At 45.8% G+C, this 20,258-nt stretch overlaps 9 protein-coding genes across 9 annotated transcripts; 3 read left to right on the top strand and 6 right to left on the bottom strand.

Annotated features, from left to right (window-relative positions):
• Positions 1-2,241: 2,241 nt before the first annotated feature.
• F5891DRAFT_977101 (uncharacterized protein) lies at positions 2,242-3,700 on the bottom strand (the record flags this gene model as incomplete). The annotated part of the gene is made up of 5 exons (XM_041376672.1): positions 2,242-2,318; positions 2,955-3,044; positions 3,072-3,288; positions 3,343-3,492; positions 3,554-3,700. The coding sequence occupies 5 exons, from the start codon at positions 3,698-3,700 to the stop codon at positions 2,242-2,244; spliced, it is 681 nt and encodes a 226-aa protein (XP_041229792.1).
• Positions 3,701-5,386: 1,686 nt separating this feature from the next.
• Positions 5,387-5,707, top strand: F5891DRAFT_899777 (uncharacterized protein; the record flags this gene model as incomplete). The annotated part of the gene is made up of 1 exon (XM_041373438.1): positions 5,387-5,707. A coding segment is annotated over one exon (321 nt), but the record flags the coding sequence as incomplete, so codon positions are not given.
• A 1,381-nt stretch (positions 5,708-7,088) lies between these two features.
• Positions 7,089-7,262, top strand: F5891DRAFT_945628 (uncharacterized protein; the record flags this gene model as incomplete). The annotated part of the gene is made up of 1 exon (XM_041374625.1): positions 7,089-7,262. A coding segment is annotated over one exon (174 nt), but the record flags the coding sequence as incomplete, so codon positions are not given.
• Positions 7,263-8,060: 798 nt separating this feature from the next.
• On the bottom strand, positions 8,061-10,164 carry F5891DRAFT_1184412 (uncharacterized protein; the record flags this gene model as incomplete). The annotated part of the gene is made up of 10 exons (XM_041366436.1): positions 8,061-8,130; positions 8,183-8,364; positions 8,422-8,474; positions 8,535-8,568; positions 8,618-8,764; positions 8,860-8,897; positions 8,947-9,301; positions 9,352-9,399; positions 9,449-9,618; positions 9,771-10,164. The coding sequence occupies 10 exons, from the start codon at positions 10,162-10,164 to the stop codon at positions 8,061-8,063; spliced, it is 1,491 nt and encodes a 496-aa protein (XP_041229795.1).
• Positions 10,165-10,270: 106 nt separating this feature from the next.
• F5891DRAFT_1184413 (uncharacterized protein) lies at positions 10,271-10,612 on the bottom strand (the record flags this gene model as incomplete). The annotated part of the gene is made up of 2 exons (XM_041366437.1): positions 10,271-10,515; positions 10,561-10,612. The coding sequence occupies 2 exons, from the start codon at positions 10,610-10,612 to the stop codon at positions 10,271-10,273; spliced, it is 297 nt and encodes a 98-aa protein (XP_041229796.1).
• A 666-nt stretch (positions 10,613-11,278) lies between these two features.
• On the bottom strand, positions 11,279-12,098 carry F5891DRAFT_1184414 (uncharacterized protein; the record flags this gene model as incomplete). The annotated part of the gene is made up of 3 exons (XM_041366438.1): positions 11,279-11,712; positions 11,769-11,955; positions 12,006-12,098. 3 exons carry the CDS (start codon positions 12,096-12,098, stop codon positions 11,279-11,281), a joined length of 714 nt encoding a protein of 237 aa, XP_041229797.1.
• Positions 12,099-12,326: 228 nt separating this feature from the next.
• On the bottom strand, positions 12,327-13,958 carry F5891DRAFT_1184415 (uncharacterized protein; the record flags this gene model as incomplete). Its single annotated transcript, XM_041366439.1, has 1 exon — positions 12,327-13,958. One exon carries the CDS (start codon positions 13,956-13,958, stop codon positions 12,327-12,329), a length of 1,632 nt encoding a protein of 543 aa, XP_041229798.1.
• Positions 13,959-14,131: 173 nt separating this feature from the next.
• On the bottom strand, positions 14,132-17,313 carry F5891DRAFT_1126636 (uncharacterized protein; the record flags this gene model as incomplete). The annotated part of the gene is made up of 8 exons (XM_041364111.1): positions 14,132-14,490; positions 14,544-14,758; positions 14,894-15,906; positions 16,084-16,254; positions 16,312-16,395; positions 16,450-16,740; positions 16,792-17,048; positions 17,229-17,313. 8 exons carry the CDS (start codon positions 17,311-17,313, stop codon positions 14,132-14,134), a joined length of 2,475 nt encoding a protein of 824 aa, XP_041229799.1.
• A 141-nt stretch (positions 17,314-17,454) lies between these two features.
• On the top strand, positions 17,455-18,056 carry F5891DRAFT_977104 (uncharacterized protein; the record flags this gene model as incomplete). Its single annotated transcript, XM_041376673.1, has 3 exons — positions 17,455-17,649; positions 17,707-17,950; positions 18,001-18,056. 3 exons carry the CDS (start codon positions 17,455-17,457, stop codon positions 18,054-18,056), a joined length of 495 nt encoding a protein of 164 aa, XP_041229800.1.
• Positions 18,057-20,258: the final 2,202 nt, after the last annotated feature.

Below are 20,258 nucleotides of genomic sequence, written 5' to 3' on the forward strand. Positions count from 1 at the left end.
AACGGTTTGGTGCCATTGATTTAACAGTATGGACAATGCAGTTTGTACAGGATGTGCAGAGAAGAGAAGAGAATGGCACGACCTTGTGGCAACAAAGAGGGATGTTCTGATAAGGTCACATGTTCGATCTTGTAAGGCGGCAGCATTTTAATACATATTAAATACATAACGCGCCTTGCCAGGCACTTCGATTCCTTAAATGGCACTTACAAGGTCCCTTATAATGCACGTGAGCAGCCTTCTAAGCCGGCGGTATTATAAAGCTTGTTTACCTTTTTCCGACATAGTAGTAGCAGAGGTGGTAATGCACATTTGTGTTGCACGAGGGTCTGCGAAGTCATGAAGTTTGTGAGGGCCACTATTGCGCCACTCTGACAACCACTGGAGGGTCTAAAAAAAGAAATGATAGATTTAAATAGTGTTTGAAAAAAAAAACATACCATGGCAATGAATACCAATAGTGGTAGTGGTAGTACATGGGCGGCAGCACCATCAGCATCGAGTAAGTAGGTCAAAAGATGAGATCACGTACCATCAGCATGGGGTAAGCAGATAAAAAGGCAAGAGATCATGCACAAAAAAAAAGGTAGGTTAGCATGACGAAGCAGCATAAAAATGTACAATACACGCACCTCTGCACTTAGAGAGTTCAGATACCCTCGATCCCAAAGACAAGTGCTGTTGAAGAAGATGAAGGGGCAGAGCAGCGGAAGAAAGGCGTTGACTATGTCACTGTGTCGAAGAATGAGGAACGAACGATGTTGGTTGAACCATTTGAAAGTCATGTGAGAACGTGGGAATAAATAAACATACACAAATGTTAGACTTGAATGTTTCGGATGTCGTCGTAAGCCACCGCTTTCACAGGGCTGGTGCGTGTGTGTTCCTACTAGTACCGTCAATGGTTGGCACAATTCCCAACAGACCTTTCGACCTGTCTGGTGTGACATCGAGCTTGGTCGTGACTGGCTCGCATTTGTGAATGTGAGGTTTGATGGGATTTGATTGCTTCGGCTGGATGCCTTTCCCTGGGGCCTGGAGGTACATGTATATTCATTAAAATCATTTTCATATGGCTGATTTGTGACAGGCCATACCGGTATGGGTTTCTGTGGACCTCATTCGCAAATATTCGAGGAGTGCTGCTGCGAGCAGCCTTGCATAGTTATTTACTTGTAATCTACAACACACTTTGATTTGCATCGTTTTCCCTGCTTATTTACTTTTCGGTGTTTGTTTGCACTTGTGAAAAAAAAAGACAAGTGAATAAGCAATATAAGCGGCAACATTTTGAAGATTTTCGTGACAAGTGGCGAAAAAGGACGTTGAGGAATTTGTGAATTTACTGATGTGTGACTACAATAAAAATCGACTTGTTCAGTACCAGTCAAAATACGGATAACTAGATGATGGACATACAGAATGTCACAGGGATAAAACCTGGTGGGTAGCAGCAGCCCAACTCGCAGGAATGAAGACACATCCTTTGGGTCCGTGAACATGATCGGCAATTGCAGAATGGCATGGCTCTGAGGATGTGATGTGCGCATGAAGGAGATCGTGACAGCACTTCACAACTCCACATGCAGAGCAACGCAGTTTGACACCAAGGTGAACAAGAAGGTGTCTTGTCATGCTTCCTTTTTTCAGTGTTCTGGAGCAGCCGCCCCATGTAGCATCAGTAAATTCACATCTATGTTTTGGACTCCGTCGTTCTGAGACTAAGTCAAAATATTCAAACTAATATTTTCGGACCACGAGCAAGCTATCTCAAACGGACTAAGGCAGACGCCAACAATGAAACTAACTAAGTGTTCTTTTTTGGGCAATAAACTTTCAAGTTTATTTGACTGAAACTTGCCTCTGTCCTGCAGGGAAACAAGGACAAGCATGGGCTAAGGACACCCAAAAGGAAGGAGCACAACGATGCATCCAGCGAATGCTTGACCCCAAGAAGAAAGGAGTGCAGCGACTCACCAGCTAAATCAATGCACGGCAGGCATCACATAGCGAGTGAATGGTTCCAGTGCAGGTGTGTCTTGAAGGTAAGGCGCCATCACAACTGCGTGTTGACGCAGGTACGAAATGAATGAATCCCCACTCCATCTCCCCATAGACTTCACATTTTCGAATGGGACACCTCATAAAAGATACTCAAGGGTCCTGCCAATTCTAATCCCATGTCCTTTCAATCCAGGGACACCAATAGACATAGAGGCATGGTCCAACCAACAGAGGAATTCAGACCTGGTCAAAGGCCGGCGACCATTCTTGTGCTTCCAGCTGAAGAGTGCATTGGAAGGAAGTGGAGAGTTGACCTGAAGATGGTTGGATAAGGCTGACAGCAGCATCAGCAAAACCCTCCTGGGCTAAATATCAGTGATTATCGACAATTATTGATGGATTACTCAAAAAGCGACTGATTTCAAGGATCACATAGATTATGTTACCCCAAGAAACTTTGACAGAAATGTTTCTAATTATTAGCTATTTGACTAATTTGTCGAGCATTTATGAGACCATCCATTCAAATTTCGGCAAACAGTGTTCACCAATTTCCCCGCCATCAGACAGCATTACACGAACAAATTAGTTTTTGATTAGAAAAGGGTATGTAATAGCTAGTAATGACTGGAATAGAGATATGTATCAATCAACACCACGACTTGGAGTCTCGACAATCTTTGAATCACATAGGTACACCAAAAGAGCAGATTCCCGTCACTAGTCTTCCTCCATACCCTCAAGGTCAAGCAGTTCAAAGGCGTTCAGCTCGATGTGATCCCCAGTAGCGCCACTCTGTTTCAACTTACTGCAAGCCAAGTGACGAGTCAGTAATGAGCATCGAGGATGAGGCAGCCTAAGAACACTCACTGTGCAGCCTCGTAAATATCTGCCATCATATAATGGAACTTTCCAGGTGCATCGTGCTTCAGCTGTTCCAGGGACTTGACATGGTAGCTGTAAACTTTGCTGAATTGGTTTCCCGAGAAGTTGAACTTCCCTGGTGAACCAAGCAACTTCCACAAAAGAGCGGAATAAACCTATGAAAAGTTGAGCAGCATATTCACAGAGTAAAGACAAGTACAATACTGCTGTTGCCACCAGTGTGAGCAAAGGTATCGGAATTTTGGGATGCTTCAACTTGTTCTTGGCGATTTCAACAAAGTGTGACGCGAATTTCACACCAATGGCCCTTAAGCTATGAAAGAGCTGGTTAGATATCAACAATATGAGGAGTTCACCCTGGTAGGGCCTGTTCCTGATGGGCGTGGCATTATTGCTGACCTGAAAAAGAGGTACAACTATCAGTGACAGCCAGAGAAACTGTAATAGACTCACATCAAACTTCATCATGTAAATGTAAACAAGCTTTTCCATCAATTTTTTTGCCTTTGCGAAGTCCTTGTGCCCAAGGCAGAAGTAGCCATCGACATTTGTGCAAGCATCATCTTTCAGCTTGCGGCGCATTATAGGGATGCATGCATCCACCTCAGATAAATTAAGGTCAATTAGAATATCCTGGGTAAGTGCTGCAACTGAATCAACTCACCAAGGCACTGAGCTGCAAAGCATACAGCTCATCTACTTGAAGATGTTCTTTGATTGCGTCCATACCGCGTTTCTCAGTGACGGTTAACAGAGTTTGTGTTGAGACCTGGTTCTTTTCGACTAATTCAGGGTACCCATGGACAAACATCACATGGCACTTGACTTCAGAGATTGCGGCTTGAATGACCTGGCGAGTTAGTAGATTCTGATTGAGAAGTTTGACTTTGCCTTTCTTGGTTCGAACAAGCAAGGCAATGCTCTTTGTTGCAGAGGTTCAGACAAATTTTGCCTTGACAGCACCTTCGTTGTCAGAGGAGATCGACAATTCACCACCAGTAGTGGTACTTTCAATGGACTCTGAAACAACGTCATTGACATCACCCCACGTTGGAGTATAATGCATTGAGTACAGTGATCAAAATAATGTATTTAAATTCAATGATTCTCACCTCAGTTGCTCGTTTCCGATCACATGTTCACTGGCATCTGACTCAGATTTGATGCGCTGACGCTCTGCACAAATTTTAATACTTCAGTAAGTGGCAATTTACATCATGCAAGAAACACATGTACTCAGCGTTGAAGGTTTATACCCCAGATTACGAGCCGATTTTGATACACTGGCACTGGGAGCTCTCTTTTTCGTGGCCAAGCCTCTTGCACCTTGCTCAGCTGGCGAGGCCTGTCGCTTGTATTTGTCCTTCTTCCAAACTATTTTCAGATTAGTAGCAACTCGGAGTTTTTGCTTGTGTGCTTCTCACTCACCTGCATTCTGCAAAGCCCTTGTTTTTTGCGCCGCGTGGCTCCAACTCTATAGAGGTCCTTTGAGACAGTGTCTGTGCTTGTCTTAATGGACACTTACTCTGAGGTACGGCCATTTTTACTTGATCAGATGGGACTTAAATAACTAAAACAACTATTAGGGAGCAGAAAATTTGGACTGTGAGGGAGTGTGATTGTCGGGGACTGGAGGGAGTGTGATTGATGGAGACTGGTAGGGAGTGTGATGAAGGTAAGAGTAAAATAAATTTTGAGTTTCGGAATGGAGGGTACTGACTTTTGTAATGCTGCCACACGCATCTCGGACACAGTCACAGTGTCCCTGACTTGACTTTAGGTGGGTTAGCACTCGCAAATGATTACCTCAGGCTGACACTCTTCTGTTTTCGCCCTCTTACTCACTCATTTTCTTCAGTATAAAACTACAGACGTGCCCAGCATGTGGCCATAACAATTTCACTGTCACAGGACTTAGCCAGCATCTCGCAAAGAGCCGCGACTCCCGGTGTCAAGCACTCTACAAAAATTCACGCTCGCGAACAAACCCAAATCCAGTCTCCAAAACCACCGAAACCAACCCAAATCCAATCTCCAAAAACACTGAAAATCTCACACCTGAGTCAGGACATCCCAAGGTTTGCCACTTTCTTTGGTTACTTTGAAGCTGAAGGTTCTGACCGCTCTCTCTCTCAGTTTAACTACTTTGGTTACTTTGAAGCTGAAGGTGATGCCTCTGAACACTCTCGCTCTCAAGGCACTGTGAGTTTTTGTGATTACATACTTTGTTTATTTTGAAGCTGAATTCAGTTCTGCGTTCTCAGGGAGAGGATAGCGACCCTGATCAGTCAGATAGCGACTCTGACAATGATGGTCTTCCAGTGAGTTTACTTTGGTTACTTTGGAGCTGAAGGTTAGGTACTGAATCCTCTCATTATCAGGGAGAGGACATTGATGATTCATTCTTTGAACCTGAATGGGAGGTCCCAGTGCCATCGCTACCTGAGGACGGCACCTTCGACAGACCCAACCTACCTGATGATGGCACCTTTGACACGCACAATACCCTTGTCATAGCTCAGAGACGCTTCACTCCCTAGACGAGGCCTTGGATCTTTTCCATGCAAACAAGGATATCTTTATACAGCTTGGTATTCGAAATAACTTCAACTTACCGAAGTTGCACGCTGCACGTCATTACCACCTCATGATCACGTTGTTCGGCACAACAGACAACTACAACACTGAATACACCGAACACCTCCATATTGATTTAGCAAAGGATGCTTACTGTGCTACCAACCACCAGGATGAGTTCCTTCAGATGACTCGCTGGCTCGAACGAAAGGAAAAAGTTCTATGGCACCAGAAATATGTTAGTTGGTGTCTTGCTGGTGGCCACCAGTTCGAGCTGTACCATTCACGTCCACCGGATATGACATTTTGTCGTGAACAAGTCATGACGAAACATCCCACTGCGAAGGCTGTCAGTATTCAAAAATTGGTCAAAGATTATGGTGTGACTCATTTTTGTGAGGCCCTTGCATGCTACATGGTGTGCAAAAGTCAAGGTGATCATACAGTGCCGCTCCGCGATCGAGAACTTGATCATTTGGTGGGTGACATTCATTTCCCTTTCCACCATCTGCCCGTTGTAGAGACTCATGCCTCTCATGGCATGATATGGCAGTTTCCACCAAGGAGTACATAGCATGAACTTGTAGCATCACTCTGTGCGCTACCCACAGCTATTCCTAAATGAGGCGCAGCTTTCCCGCACAACGCGCGCCATGCACGCACCATTCCCGCGCTTCACAATGTATACGTGCGCACGCATTCCCGCGCTTGAGCGCCCTATAGCGCCAGCCATCCAGAAGCATCCATCCACTGTCCACCAAGCTCCCTAGTGCGTATATTTCCATTTCCTTTATTAGCATATTGTTCCACCTTTATTTTTATCATGGATTCTCACTCATATATATCTTTACATACCTACTTGGTAGCGCTTAGGTGCGCTATATAAGCGCCAGCAGTACATAGTACTATAAACTTTCCATTTCTACCACTTACTTTACCTCCCAAATTACCTGTTACTACTTACTTACTACTTAGCAGAACATAGTAGAACTCTATTCCTTTACATCTCGCACTCTGACATCTCTTGCATCATATCATCACTTAAGTCTAGTCTCTCCATCATTTCTGCACGCGCGCGCGCGCTTTCCCGCGCCTCGTGCGCACCTGCGCTTTCTTGCGCTTCGCTTCAGCGCGTACCTCTAGATCTTCACTGCACTTGCTTCCCCTTTAGGGTCGAACACACTTGTCTCCTCAGGTAACGCAGACTAGGCAATGCACGACCTTGCAACATTTTTTAGATACAGTCAGGAGCATCATTTGTTCCTCTCAGTATTGTTGTTTCTACACTGTCTTTCACAAGATCAAATGGTGCTCAATCGATACTGATGGTTTAACCAAGGGACATGTTACCTTGGACAGTGTCCATGCAAAACCTCAACAAAAGTTGGGCTCTTGTCTCATTCATCAGCACTCTAACACTGTTTTCATAAGCCTTGGTGAAGACTCAGTTACAAATGATCTCAAAGGTGCATGATTTGGTGCCAGCCATCTGATTGTTACTCAAGGACTCGCTGCTCACTGACTTGTTAGGTTTCAGGGTGGGTCAAGTTTGAGTTATATTCTCCTTGCCCCCAAAGTCTTTACAATTGCTCTTTCCACCCACTGTCAACATTCCTCCTCACCTCGCATATATTGAATGGTTCACTCCCTTCCCATCTGCTCCGGACCGAAACAATGGACTTTATAAATTGTCAAGATTGATGCGAGGTAGTGACAGATTAGCTAGTATCGTGCCAGTGGGTGATATTGTGCGCAGTATCCACCTTATACTGAAGTTTGGAGACTCGGCTCCATGAGAATGGATGAGTGGGACTGTTCTTGAGGACTGTAACACATTGAAGGTACAACAATTCAGATGGTGAGTCTGAACAATGTTGGGTCTTGCAGAACCTAGCTGCTATTCGACCCTAAAGGGTTTCTGGACTAGGCTTAAGGCTCAGAGGAGAGGAAATATCATAGAAAACTACTGAGCACTCAGACTCATACTGGTAACTGGTGGAAAGATTGATTGCTTATGTAAGCTACAAAAGTGCCAACATAAGGTAAGGTAAAAACAGTCTCTACAAACCCAGCCAGAAACGAATCCCTACAATGTTTTGGGTCAATTCATACATTGATAGACATACTTTTTCGATATTCAGATAATCCTTACTAATTCTCTTCTGTTGTGAAACAATTTCATATTGCCGCTACATTGTTATCAGCATCAGTAAACTAATATGCGCTGTACAGAACTGTACAGAACTGTACAGCGCACAAGGGTGGCAGCTTGGTCCCTTTTGGACAGTGACTCACAGACACACCAGTTCTGTGTCACACTGCACAGAATCTCACAGACACTCCAGTGACTGCCTCGTGCACAGAACTTGTGCTTAAATTTGGGTGCCATCCTGCACAGAGGCTCACAGACACTCCAGTAACCACCTCGTGCACAAAACTCAGACATGAACACCACTAGATAGCTTGCCAGTTATGCAGTAGCACAATAGATGATATATTGATAACAGAATGATAAGTGAAATGACAGGATGCAGTAAACAAATGTAGGGAAGAGAAATACTCAGATGCTAGCACAGACACATGAATACGAAGCTTCAGTCAAGAATGATCTGCAGGTGGTCATGTCGAGTCTCCATAGCTCCATCGACCCTCAAACTTGCAGCCCTGTATGGATAAAATTAGTATCAAACAGTCTATACAAAAGAAACATTCTCACCATCCAGCTTCAGCCCACTCCCGCAGCTGCACCAACAACTTAGGGCCATGGTACAGATCCTGAAGGATGTTGTCGAGCATCTGGACCATTTTGGAGTAGATAAGGCCATATTCCCTCACAGTAAACTTCGGGTAATATTTTCCATTGCTGTTCTTCGTGAGACCATCGAGGATGCAGTTGTACTATAGAGAGAAAATTAAATCAATATACTACAATGTTGGGGATGGAAAAAACACTACCGCTGCGCTAACCAAAGCCAGACATGACACAGGCAATTGGTTGTGGAATATGTCTGGTCGCCTGCGTGTGATTCAGTAAGGTCCTGTGTAAAAGAAAACAATGACACCATCACGAAGTGCAGGATGAGCAAAATTCCTTGTTTTCCCCTAGAAAGATTTACATGAGAATAGACCTAGTCAGCGTGTGATCACTTACATATTCATCTAATCCAAAGCGTAAGAAGAGTGATCCTTCAAGTAAGGCTGCAGCAGCGTGTTCTACCCACTCTGCATGTTCTTGAAAGGGGATCGAAGGTGGGAGAATGAGCAAATATGATTGAGGTGCAAGACTTGCAGCGGATTTCTTCAAATCGGATCACCAAGTTGTGAGATTGTCATAAAACTGCAGTGCAGATCCTAAATCAGCAAGATCAGTGTGAATGTGAATATCACACTTACCAGTCGAGCCATGTTAGATTTTTGCTGTGGCCAGATCCCTTAATTACAACATAAAATGAATTAGTTTATGAAGGAAGAAGTGCTTACCGGCTTCAAACTGTTTACCATCTTGGTCCCATGCAACTAAGACTGAAATGAGAACCTTGCATACGGACGACGGTAAATCAGCAGCTAAAGCCGGAAATGGATTCTCCAGGGCATGTTGCGCATAACATTCTCCTTTAGCATCCTTGAGAAAGCTTTTCCATTGCGGACCATACCATGCTAGTTGAGTTGGCTTTGGTCCGTCACTCGGTTTCTTCGATCGTTTAGTCTTAGACCGCCAATCATCATCGGACTCAACTTGATGCAACAACTCGAGAGCTTCAGGATCAGGAAGATGTGGCTGGCTATTCTTCTTGTGGTGGCATTTCAATACATTGTTGGGCTGTGATATTGTGATCTGTAAAGAAACAGAGTGAGCCTCACTAAGAATGAATTTCATCGCTTCACCTGAACATCCTGTAGCTGTGGCTGCATAGGCGAGGTATCCGAAGGAATCTTATGCAAGTAATTGTCAGAACAATACAGCTGAGTGAACTCATCATACCTGTGAACTGCTGGACTGCTGTACGGACAACATGGAGGGATTAGCTGCATGTAAGACACTGGTCTGAGCAACCACATCATCTTCATCGCGTGAATATTGAAAGTCAAATTCCAGCGTAATAGGACGAGTGACTCGTGGTTGCGAAGGGGGCAAATCTTCCCCAGAAAATCCTGTAATGTATATTAATAAGATTGTTCGAAAGGCGAGGGTAAAAGGCACTGATCCTGGTGGGTTCCCTCGGACATGCAGGAGAGTTGCGAACACATTACTTGGATGTTCAGTGCGACGTCCACCAACCCCCCCCAGCCAAACTGCGGCTGACTCATCTCCTCCTCTTCATCCTCCTCCTCCCCATCTTCCTCCCCCTCCTCATCATCATCTTCTTCACCATCGTCGTCAGAGCTGACGCTTGCCTCAAATGATTGACATTCAACCTCATTGATGCCCCATAAGTCTGGGTCGATGTTCTGGTCCACAAAGGTAGTTGGTGGTGCAACCGAATTAGCTGCACTAGGGCCGGTTACACTTATGTGAGCTTGCTTCGCATTGCCTTTCCTCCCAATAGTATATCGGTTGTTTAGATCTGGGTTGGGAGGCACAGTAGGTGCTTGCATAGCGAACCTGAATCTTCCTCCAGGTTGACAGAATGAAGGATTGAGAGACTGTGAGGGTTCCGCAGTACTGATGTCTATGCATGAGGTGTTAGGAACATTCATAGCAGTCGACGAACTATATGGTGGGGGTGCGACCTAGATGTCAACAATCAAGTTAGATAAATAAATAAATAAATATAACTATGCATCAGACCTTTGGACGACGGCCTCAGCCCTTGATAGGAGGTGGTTCTGGAGCTTGAGGGTTAACAGGAACAGTGGAATCAAGGGATGTAAAGCCCTTGTGTCGATGTATCCAAGATGGAGTCTCCAACAATGCACCAATCTTCTCCAATTGAGTATTCCTACCTCCCATTCCCGCATTGGCATGGCCAGAATGTCTAGCAGGTTCGTCAGTGCTTGTGGCGTCGAGACGGAGGGACACGAGTGGCATGCCAGATGCCTCGACGGGTTCTGCTGCTCAGGGCTTCTTGGGCTGAGGCCTGAACACATCCAGACCTTTGCGCTTGGCCCACTTATTCTTGGGGCTGGCAACAACACGAGGAGGCATGATGCAGCTACAAAAAGTTCGAGCAGACTGAGCAATAGCTAACGAGCAATTCCAAACTCACCAAATATTTTATACGACGATGCCTCGAGGTTATCGGAAAGGAATGGCAGGTTCTCCCTGGCACGACGTAAGATGATTTGTCTTGAAGAATCTCCATGAGTAAGATGGAGAGTGAGGAAAAATGTCCCAATGTGTGCCTGATAAGCGAGTGCACCAGTGAGATTGACTCAGAGCTATCAAGCCCTGAGCAAGAATAGTAGGAACGTACATGTAGCAGTAGCCACCTCCCAACAGCTAAAACCCACTGTGCTCCCGCCGTGCCAGCCTCCGAACTAGTCTTTTATATCACATCATGCTCATGCCTTCTCAAGGTCAGGCTCGGAGAGTAATCGCTTCTTTCTGCCCGTTTCTCCGAAGGAATAACTCGGATTGATCCAAGGTGAACTTGAAGAGTAATGAAAGGATAGGCGAGTAATGGTGTATCAACTTGGTATGGTGGGACGGAGAGATGAAAGATGAGTGCAAAAAAATGTGTTAACCGGAACACGTGTGCGCATAAAGGAAGATCAGTATTGATATAGATGGAAATGCGAAGGAAACACTGGAAAAGAAAGTACAAGTGCAGCTACAACAACTATTGGTAATTTATGGTCAATCCTGATAAATTTAATCTAAGCCATCTGAGTCCATTGTCGCCTGAGTCACTTCACTGGCAGAGTCACCATCAGCTGTCTCATGCTTCTTGTGCTTGGCTAATTGTGGCACAGACTCAGGCTCCATACTGCCCCCTTCTGCTTGCCGCTTTTTCAAGCATTTAGTGATTTCTGCAGCGGATTTCTTGAGATTCTCGTTAGTGGATGTGCGCTCCTCGTCGTCCTCAAGGGTGGTGATATGATGTTCTAGCAGATCGATGATGCTATCAAAAGTGACCCGTGCCTCCATGTTATCCTTCAGGATTGCCCGCCACTCTTTTGCAAGGGGGATAAGTTTTGCAAAGTATGGGTGGAATTGTTTTTCGAGATGGGCCTCCTCTGATGACACTGCAAAGAAATAGACCTTCCTCAGTTTGCACACATCCAGGTTGAGGTTCGACCAGCTATCTGGCAACAAGTCAGGTATGGACTCCTGGCGCTCCTTGCCGTTAGGGCCACTGTACTTGATACAGATATAGGCGAAAATGTAAAAAAAAGGGACTCAAGGTCATCCCCAAAGCTTTGAGAGACCCAAGATGGTGGGAACACCAGAGTTTTGGAGGAGGATTTCCGTGCTTCTTGTTGTGTTGCCTTGGCCTGCAATTCTGCCATTTGAGCAAGAAGCGCGCATGACATAAAAGGGATTGTGCCCTAATAAACCAGTCAACCAAATTTTGTGCGTTCGAGAAAGATATATTTACCGTGCCACCAATAGAATATTTGACGTTTGAAGTAATGAAGACTGCAAACTCCCAATTGATTAACAGCCCCCTACTATTATTGGGCCCCTCCATGATCATGACACTGTAAAGACTACAATCATGATGCAAAATGCCACGGTCTACTGCCATGCATTGGACTAGAATACAAGAAAATGAATACAGAACTCATGTAGAATCAACTAAAGCCTCACCAATAACAATGTCCCTAATCACTCTCACGAACTCCTTCAGCGTTCAAAACGCATGAAGGGGGTGAGCACAGGGCTTCATGACGAGGCGAACATGCGTACGATGGGTCCCTCAGATACTCTGGTTTTCCATGTGACGATAATGCCGCATCTGGTCAATGACATCATCTGACCTTTCGACCTTCCAGTAGTCTACTAGCTCGGGAACACCAGGGATGCCGCTCATCACTTTTAACATGTTAATCTCATTCAAAACTTTCTCCTCACCACCCTGAACCCAGTGGTCTTTAATGATGTATTCTTCTTCGTTTAAACTGACCAGATAACAGACGGTCCCGCGACCAACAAGGCCCTTGGTGGTAAAGAGGATCTTCAGGATAGTGTAGATCTTGTTATTAACACGGATTTGGCCACAGGGTTCTGCAGGCGATTGAGGGGTGTGGGGAAAATGGGAAGGATGAGGGGTAGAGCTACAGGCGGTATCAGCCCCCTGCAGAGGCCGAGACGCAAGGCCCAACAAAGGAACGCTAGTGACTGCAAGGGGTTGAGGGGGGAGATATGAGGTAGGAGGAGGGACAGGAGGGGAAGGAGGGGAGACAAGAGGCTCTTCTATCGGATCTTCAAGAGACTCAAGACTGTCATTGGATATTAGCTCGAGGGTGTCATCCGCGGGGGGCATTGGCTCAAGGGCATCAGAAGAAGAGTGTATTGACCCGGCCTCATTGTCAAGGGGTAGCTCCTGGGGATCCTCAAGCAATGCAGCGAGAGACTTGCTATCAGGATCGGCAGGAAAGGTGATACTCCGAGTGGCTCGGGCAGGAAGGTTCTTGAATGGCTGGTAACCAGGCATGTCTGCACCTAGGGGTGGGGGGAGTGGGACATTTTTCCAGAAGGCAACCGTACTATCATATCCAATACATTCTGGGCTGCCAAAGACAACAGCAGCAATAATCTGGGCGAATGCATCTGGATTTTGATGAATTTTGATGCGAGGGGTCACAACGCCACCGGCATGGTTGTACAACAAGACCCTGAGTTCGTGATATTGGTGTGTAAATGATAGGATGAGTGCAAAGTGCCTCCAAGGCTGATTGCTGAGTAGTAGATATGCCTGGGTATCTGCAGCCTTCACAATCTGCTGTGCAGGCTTGTACTGACTATGTGTCAGCTCAGCACATATGTGAATATTGCCCCACTTGGGCTTGATATCATTGGATAGCACAAGATCAGGCTTGTGCTTGATATCACTACCGGACACTGCAACAGTGGAGTTGCTGGCACTCCATGTGCGAGTTGCAGACAGTGTGATCAGCTTGTCTTCTGATTCAGCCATCGCAGTACCAAGAGCATTAAGGAATGATGAAAATATCTCTTCATGGGTAAATTTCTCGACACCCGGCTGAGGAGGAAGAGTATCATTTGAATTGACGGATGACTGATGAGGTGTCATTGGAAGTGCCCAGTTCCAAAGTCCAGCTTGGCTATCATACAATGGAACGATATTGTCTGGGGAGTTTTGACTGAATATAGTGTTGATCCATGTGTCGCAATGAAGGATTTTGCTGAGTTTGATTCTAAGTGTGTGTGCTTGGGGAACATTGGCTGTGAAAGGCTTGAAGATCAGAGGGAGTAGGTGGCCTAACGAGCCATTTGCCAGAGATTGAGGTTCAGTTGTCACTAGGCGGTCAAGTTCAATGGTTGTCATTCTGTTCAAAGTAGGGACATTGTTGACCGGAATTGACATCAGGGATGCCAATTTTATTCTGTCATCAATTGTCCTATAAAAGTGCAGCATAATTGGCGCTCAGTGAGGGAACAAAGGGATAGGGCGATGACGGTGAGACTCAGGCATTGCTTAACGCCGCAGTCTAACAATAAATACATGACATCCATACAAAGTTGGCAAAAGCAGGCTGATTACAGTTCAAAATACATCGAAAGAGGGTAGAAAGTATTTTTGTCCCAGTACTTATTGAGCCAAAATTCCAATGCGTGCTCCATACCGTTATATTGAGTGAGACGAGAGTCTGCACTTGCACCAAATCGAGGGACAACATTAACAGGCGCTCTGAGCTGAGTGACTGGTATAACATCACCAATGCGAGTCCCATTTGATCGCTTCACCCTCTTGAGCAGATGTAGGTGCATAGCTGGCTCGCGCTCAGCGCTGTTGTTAAAGTGTTGCACGTATGTGAGGAAGCGATCCTTCCAAGCCCCCTGTGTATCCATCTTTCTAATTGGACGGAAAATAAGCCTGATTTGAGCGATGACATGGCCTAGGAACTCAAGAGTTAGAGAGCATTTGGCATAATGGAGGAACATCAATCACCGCGAAGACCATCAGCAGGCCATGAGTGCCCATCCTCGTTATTGACAATAACAGTGTCATACCAACCAAAGGTCCAGATGTCAGAAGGTGGTATGCAGTTTAGGGTCTGTGCAGGTCGCACATTGGTGGTATCATGAAATTCCATATCCTGAAGTCGAAGTTTGAACCATATCTGTAGTTTATCGAATGGAAGTGAAGCATTGGACCCAGCCCTCCTAGCCCCTCCAAGCGGATGAATATGACCATACCCATGAGTATCTTCACAACAAAAGAAGTCGGCGAAGGCTGATCATAAATCAGGAAGGCCAAATTTAAGGGCAGCATCGTCAACAGAGATGGCCCTAATTGACGGGCTGTAGGCAAGATGAAAGGCTGTATGTCCAACAATAAATGTGCATAATGGCAGGGGGATTGTCCCAACCTCCCTGTGCTGGAGGACCTTTGCCATTGCAAAGTAGTTAGTGATTGGATGTGCATATCCAGGGGACTTGACTGTGGACAAGAGATTTGTGGGGAGGTCATTGTCATTGTCAACATCAAAATCGATGACGTCATCATCAACGTGGTGTTGGTCCAGGTTGGTTTGCAGCCTCAAGTCTAATAGACTTGTTGCAAGATCAAAACGACGACATTTGTCCGCACGGTCAAGGTGATGGCAGATTTGTGAATTGTAGTTATTGTTGTTGCTTGAGCGTGCGGGATCCTTGATCTCAGTTATGTGTGCATGCTCCGTAGCGTCTGCACTCCACTGCATGGTGATGCCAGTGTTATGTATGCTGGGAGCTATATTCTGCATGAGCTCTATCTTTGGGATGTACCAGTTATCGATAGGCTTGTTTCTCTTCCCGCGACGAAATCCAGCAGCTGTAATGGCGTGTTTGTTGGCATGAAATTCGGCCAGCGCTGTGGAAATATGTTCGATGTCGCGATCATCGATCTGTGGCGACTGTACGAGATAACGGAAATACATCAAAGCTCGTACAGCAGTCATCACAGCACTAGGCACCGCATCCGCACTGACCACGATAATCGAGCACTGGATATCACGTTGGGCACGCCCTGTGACCTGCTTCAGCTTTGAGATGCCACCATGAAAATGGCGAAACCCCGTCACAGGCTGCAATGCTGAAAAGCGAAAATCGATTTCTGTTTCCCCGACCGTGCATATGATCCATTTGACGTCGTGATCATAAAACTCTCTGTGAAGATGGTGGAGGTTTTCGGGAGTGAGGAAGTGGGATGGTTCGGCAAAGAGCCAGTCCTGCCAGAAAGGTTTGTCGACACCATTTAAACGGAACTTCTGTGCTTCACGGAAGAAAGCTTCAATGTCATTGGAATCAACCTTGCTACGGGCAGTAGCGATCTGTGCGAGTGTAGTTGAAATAGTTCGAGGCTCGTGTTGGAAAGGGTCGCCAAATTGTTTGAACATGGCCATGGTAACTGGGGAAGTTTTACCACCAACGGTAGTGAGCATCATGGCCTCTGGAGTATCAACAATGTAACTTGCAAGAGGAGTGAAACAGTAGCGACTATGCCCAACGGGATCTGACAGCATAATTCCCTCATGGGCAGCCCACTTAAGCGGCTCTAGAACAAGATCCAGGCATTGATGGACTAGACGATCCTCCAGTATGCCACGCATGCGTTTCTTTTTATGAAGGAATTTTGGCACGGGGAGCAGGGCAGTGAGCATGAAAGAATTAAGTGATGTCTTGAGTCAGGTGGACATGGGTATATTGGTGAGGCTCATGAGGAGGGGGTGCGCAACTCTGTCACCCGTCATCATAGATATGTTTGTCTTGTCGGATGATAGGATGGTCCCAAGCAACATCGCACCTCGTGGTAGAGCCGACTGCATTGAAAATGATAAGTACTGAGAGCGCCTTGCACAAACGAAGATACGCACCTGCATTGTCCAAGTGTTGTCTCCTGTCATCCATTCGGAGTACACACAGCACAGCCGCTGTGCCGTGGTATACACCTTGCGGGGTGTAAAGTCTAACTGGTCGTGAAAGGATGGATGGTTAAGTAGACTGGAGATACAATCCAAAGGGTCACGCCAATATAATATGACAGGTGATTTGGTCAGATGCTTTGTCTCGATGACTTGAGACATCCAGCATGGACCGCTTGGCAACATTTCTGCTCTGCCTCGCAGTTCCTTGTCCGATGAGAACAACAGAGGAAGACCCTGGATCTTATCATGCACGTTGTTAGACTCTACCAATTGAATATATTGTGTACTTACTATCTCAAGTGACAAAAAGCTATCTATCTTCCCCATGCTTAATCCCGAGTGAAGTAGCCATGATGCAAGCTCCCAGTCTTTCTGGCCACTGAATGGGTAGTAGAGATTAGTTGCACGGTGCACGCTGTTCTCGTCTGAATTGAATATGTCAAGGAAAGTATGACCTGTTCCATACGTTTGAGAAGCTCCGGGGAACCCGTCGATGAAGTCGCCAGTTGGTGATATCCCTTCTTCATTCACACTGCCGGTAAAACCACCTTCATTTAAATTAGCACCACTCCCAGTATCCTCATCCCAGCCTCCAGATCCGTCATGGTCTTCATACGTATGTGCAAGGTGGTGAGAATCGTTGGGAGTACCGAGCTCCTCCTCGTCAACGTCCATAGACTCGGTTCATGCAGAGTCCAACCGTATTATATCATGTAGCCAAGTGTTACATCCTGAGTGGGGCTGATTCATATGATGGGCCACAGCGACCTCATCTTTGAATCTGCCTTTGCTGCACGAAGGACACTGAAACATATTGTTAAGTATAGAATGTATATGTGAGAAAAATATCTCGTGTGACGTCAAATCGAGCTCGGATTTCCCCAAACCTACTGTATAGAACAAATGAAGTCTGCAAATGAGCATTATCACCTATAATTATAATATCATATTAGTATGTCTGAGTCAACCCCACTTGTCCGCCTTAACATTCACAACAACATCCTCACCTCAGTCACAGCACCTTCTCGCTGTCCTCGGTGCTATGGTTCACATGCAACTTCTTACCTGTGTCTCCGAGCGGTAAAAATCGGCAACCACGACCGTGCTCTTGCAGAATTGTACGATGTTGCTGAGGCTATTGGCTCTATGGTAAGTGGCTTGCTATTTGTACCAGAAACTATCATCTATCATCTAATGTACCTGTAGACTATCGAAGATACAGACCTTGAAGCCAACTTACTCATGGAACTCACGAGAGCCAGACGAGAGGTATTCAGAGCCAAAAAATTGCTGGCTGACTGTGTGGTCCGTGAGCATGAAGTCATGGCGACTTTATCGAAGTTTAAATCCAGCATATCCGAGCACAAACTTGACAAGGCAGACATCGGATTAGGATGCATGTGGATCACCTTTAAAAAACACAGTCTTTCTCACCATGCGTCTCTGCATAGTAAGTCTTCCAATACATTAATATTCGTGTATATAGTCAACAAGCCACAGGTTCTCACATCAAGTCGCAGGCCGCCAGTCAAAACATTACTATCAAGTTGGATTGATGTGGGATGGTGTAGTATTTCATGATCACGTGCAATGCTTTTTGTATTACCTTACCGTGCATTATGTACTATCACACTTGCATAAATTTAATTGCGTGTTTTTAATAGAACGACTCATTACAGTGGCAGTATACTAGTAGTCTAATTTAAGTTTATTTAGTATGCTGGCATTTCAACTCAAAGTTAGTCACTCAGCGTTCAACTGGGACAGTGCTCACACTGGCAACCTTGATAGCTGTGCAGCCTGTACGTCCTGTCAGAGCTGTGTGAAATATCTATCTGTGCTTATATAACTTTTGTGAGTGCTGTCTGCTCTGTGAGAGTCTGTGGGCAACTGTGTGAAACTGTCGAAATAGGCATTATCTGGGGAGAAATTTGTGGTTTACTGATGAACTTTGTTTCTAAACACAAGTAATTAGGAAAAATTATACGAACTTTCAAGATTACACGAAATTTAGCCCAGGAGGGTTTTGCTGATGTAACCTGACGAGTCGGTGGAGGAGGGCAGCTTGGCACAATATTGCAGGAATGGTCACGGTAGCCTGAGGTCCCTCGGACTATCCCCGATCACTGCAGGGAGGTGGAACGGGAGCAGACTCGACAGTATGAAATATTGTGGTCGACATGCACAGCCCGAGAGGCTGCCATACAGCACAACCGCACATGCATGCATGAACCTAATCCAGCGGCATCTGGGTCCAAGCCCGGTCTTTCCCCACTCATCTGCAGAGTAATCAAAATAATCGTAAAGTCTAAATAGATGCCGTTTCGTGATTGCGTAAAGTTCTGTTTTGCTATCCAGAGCGCAGGCTTCTGTAGTCCATATCCGCCTAGTTTGTAAGTGGTTTTCTCATTATCTTGCTATGGCCTCGGCAGTTGAACCCCTCCTATGATTAGTATGGGATGAATGATGGTGCCAAACTGCCAATCAACGCGTGCGCTTGCAACTAATAGACGTTTGTCCCATTCTGACCTGCCTCCTTTGAATTTTATCCCTTCGCATATGCCCCGTGGATACAAGTACACGTAACGCAAGCAAGATAACAATTGATAGCTGGGCAAGATAGCAAGCGGCAGGTGACGCTGAGGTAGCAGATATCGATCGGGCAAGGTGGAAACGTTGCACTGGTTTTTTGTTTAGTTCTAATCTTGAATCACTGAGGCTGTGTCAGGAGAGGATCAGTCATCCGCTTTCGGACCACCCGTTGTCCTCAGCTCCGCTTCTGTTCAGAACTTCCGTTGATCTTCAGTATGACCTTCAAAAGAAGCACTCTAGATTCCCCCACCCAGATGGTGAGGAGGTCCTATCAGTCATTGCATGAACGTTGAGGTCTTCACCACTGATGAAGGAGCCCACTCGATTTCATGAATACAAAATAAGTTAGGGTTCGGCCTTACCTTGCTCCGTCGCACACGGTTTTATTTTCTGCACCTTCAAATTATTGCAAATGTACGTATATATACGTATACTAGTACAACACAGCAGCCAAGGGTTTTTTTTTTGCATCAGATTTAGTCCATTGACCCTATGTTAACGTTGGACGTGTTGCGTCATGTGCATCTTTTTCTTTGCGGTATGGGGCAGGTGGTAACACTGCGTGTTGTCCAAAAATTCCGACGGCTGAGAGTTGGCGGAGATTCTGGGGGGTCCCCAAGGTTTCAGCCACGTCACCGCCACCAAATATCAGCCAGCCGATACTAAGTCGTAAACTTGATACTCTAAGTCGACGCTCCGCGCAACGATGGCAGATACTATAGCTATCGGCCGGGTTTCCTTGCCTTGATTTCCTCTTCGTATATACAGTGTCGACTTAACCCTTCAACATGCCTCAACGCATACCCAGCTGCAGACCTACCACATTAGTACATATAACGTTAACCCATAGCTAGGGTTTATTCGACGACAAAGGCAACTCTAGCGTCGTTGGTTCTGCTAGCGCTGCTTTGTCTCCAACCAACACAACCGACACCACATCACTCAAATTGTACGAGCCTTGCCTGCCTGCCATTTGAACATCTATCGTGGCCGTCGACTCGAGGATAATTACAAGTATGAAGACTCATGTATGGCTTGTAATATACATTGTCTTCCAAAGACTGTCCTTTGATCACCTGTTGGATATGATTCATAGCGCCGCTTGTGTCCTTGCACTGTGTGTACACCAGCGGGTCTCTACCAGACCAGTCGAATAATCAGACTCC

Source organism: Suillus fuscotomentosus, assembly GCF_016647785.1.
Source record: "Suillus fuscotomentosus strain FC203 chromosome Unknown F5891scaffold_10, whole genome shotgun sequence".
NCBI classification, from domain to species: Eukaryota; Fungi; Basidiomycota; class Agaricomycetes; order Boletales; family Suillaceae; genus Suillus; species Suillus fuscotomentosus.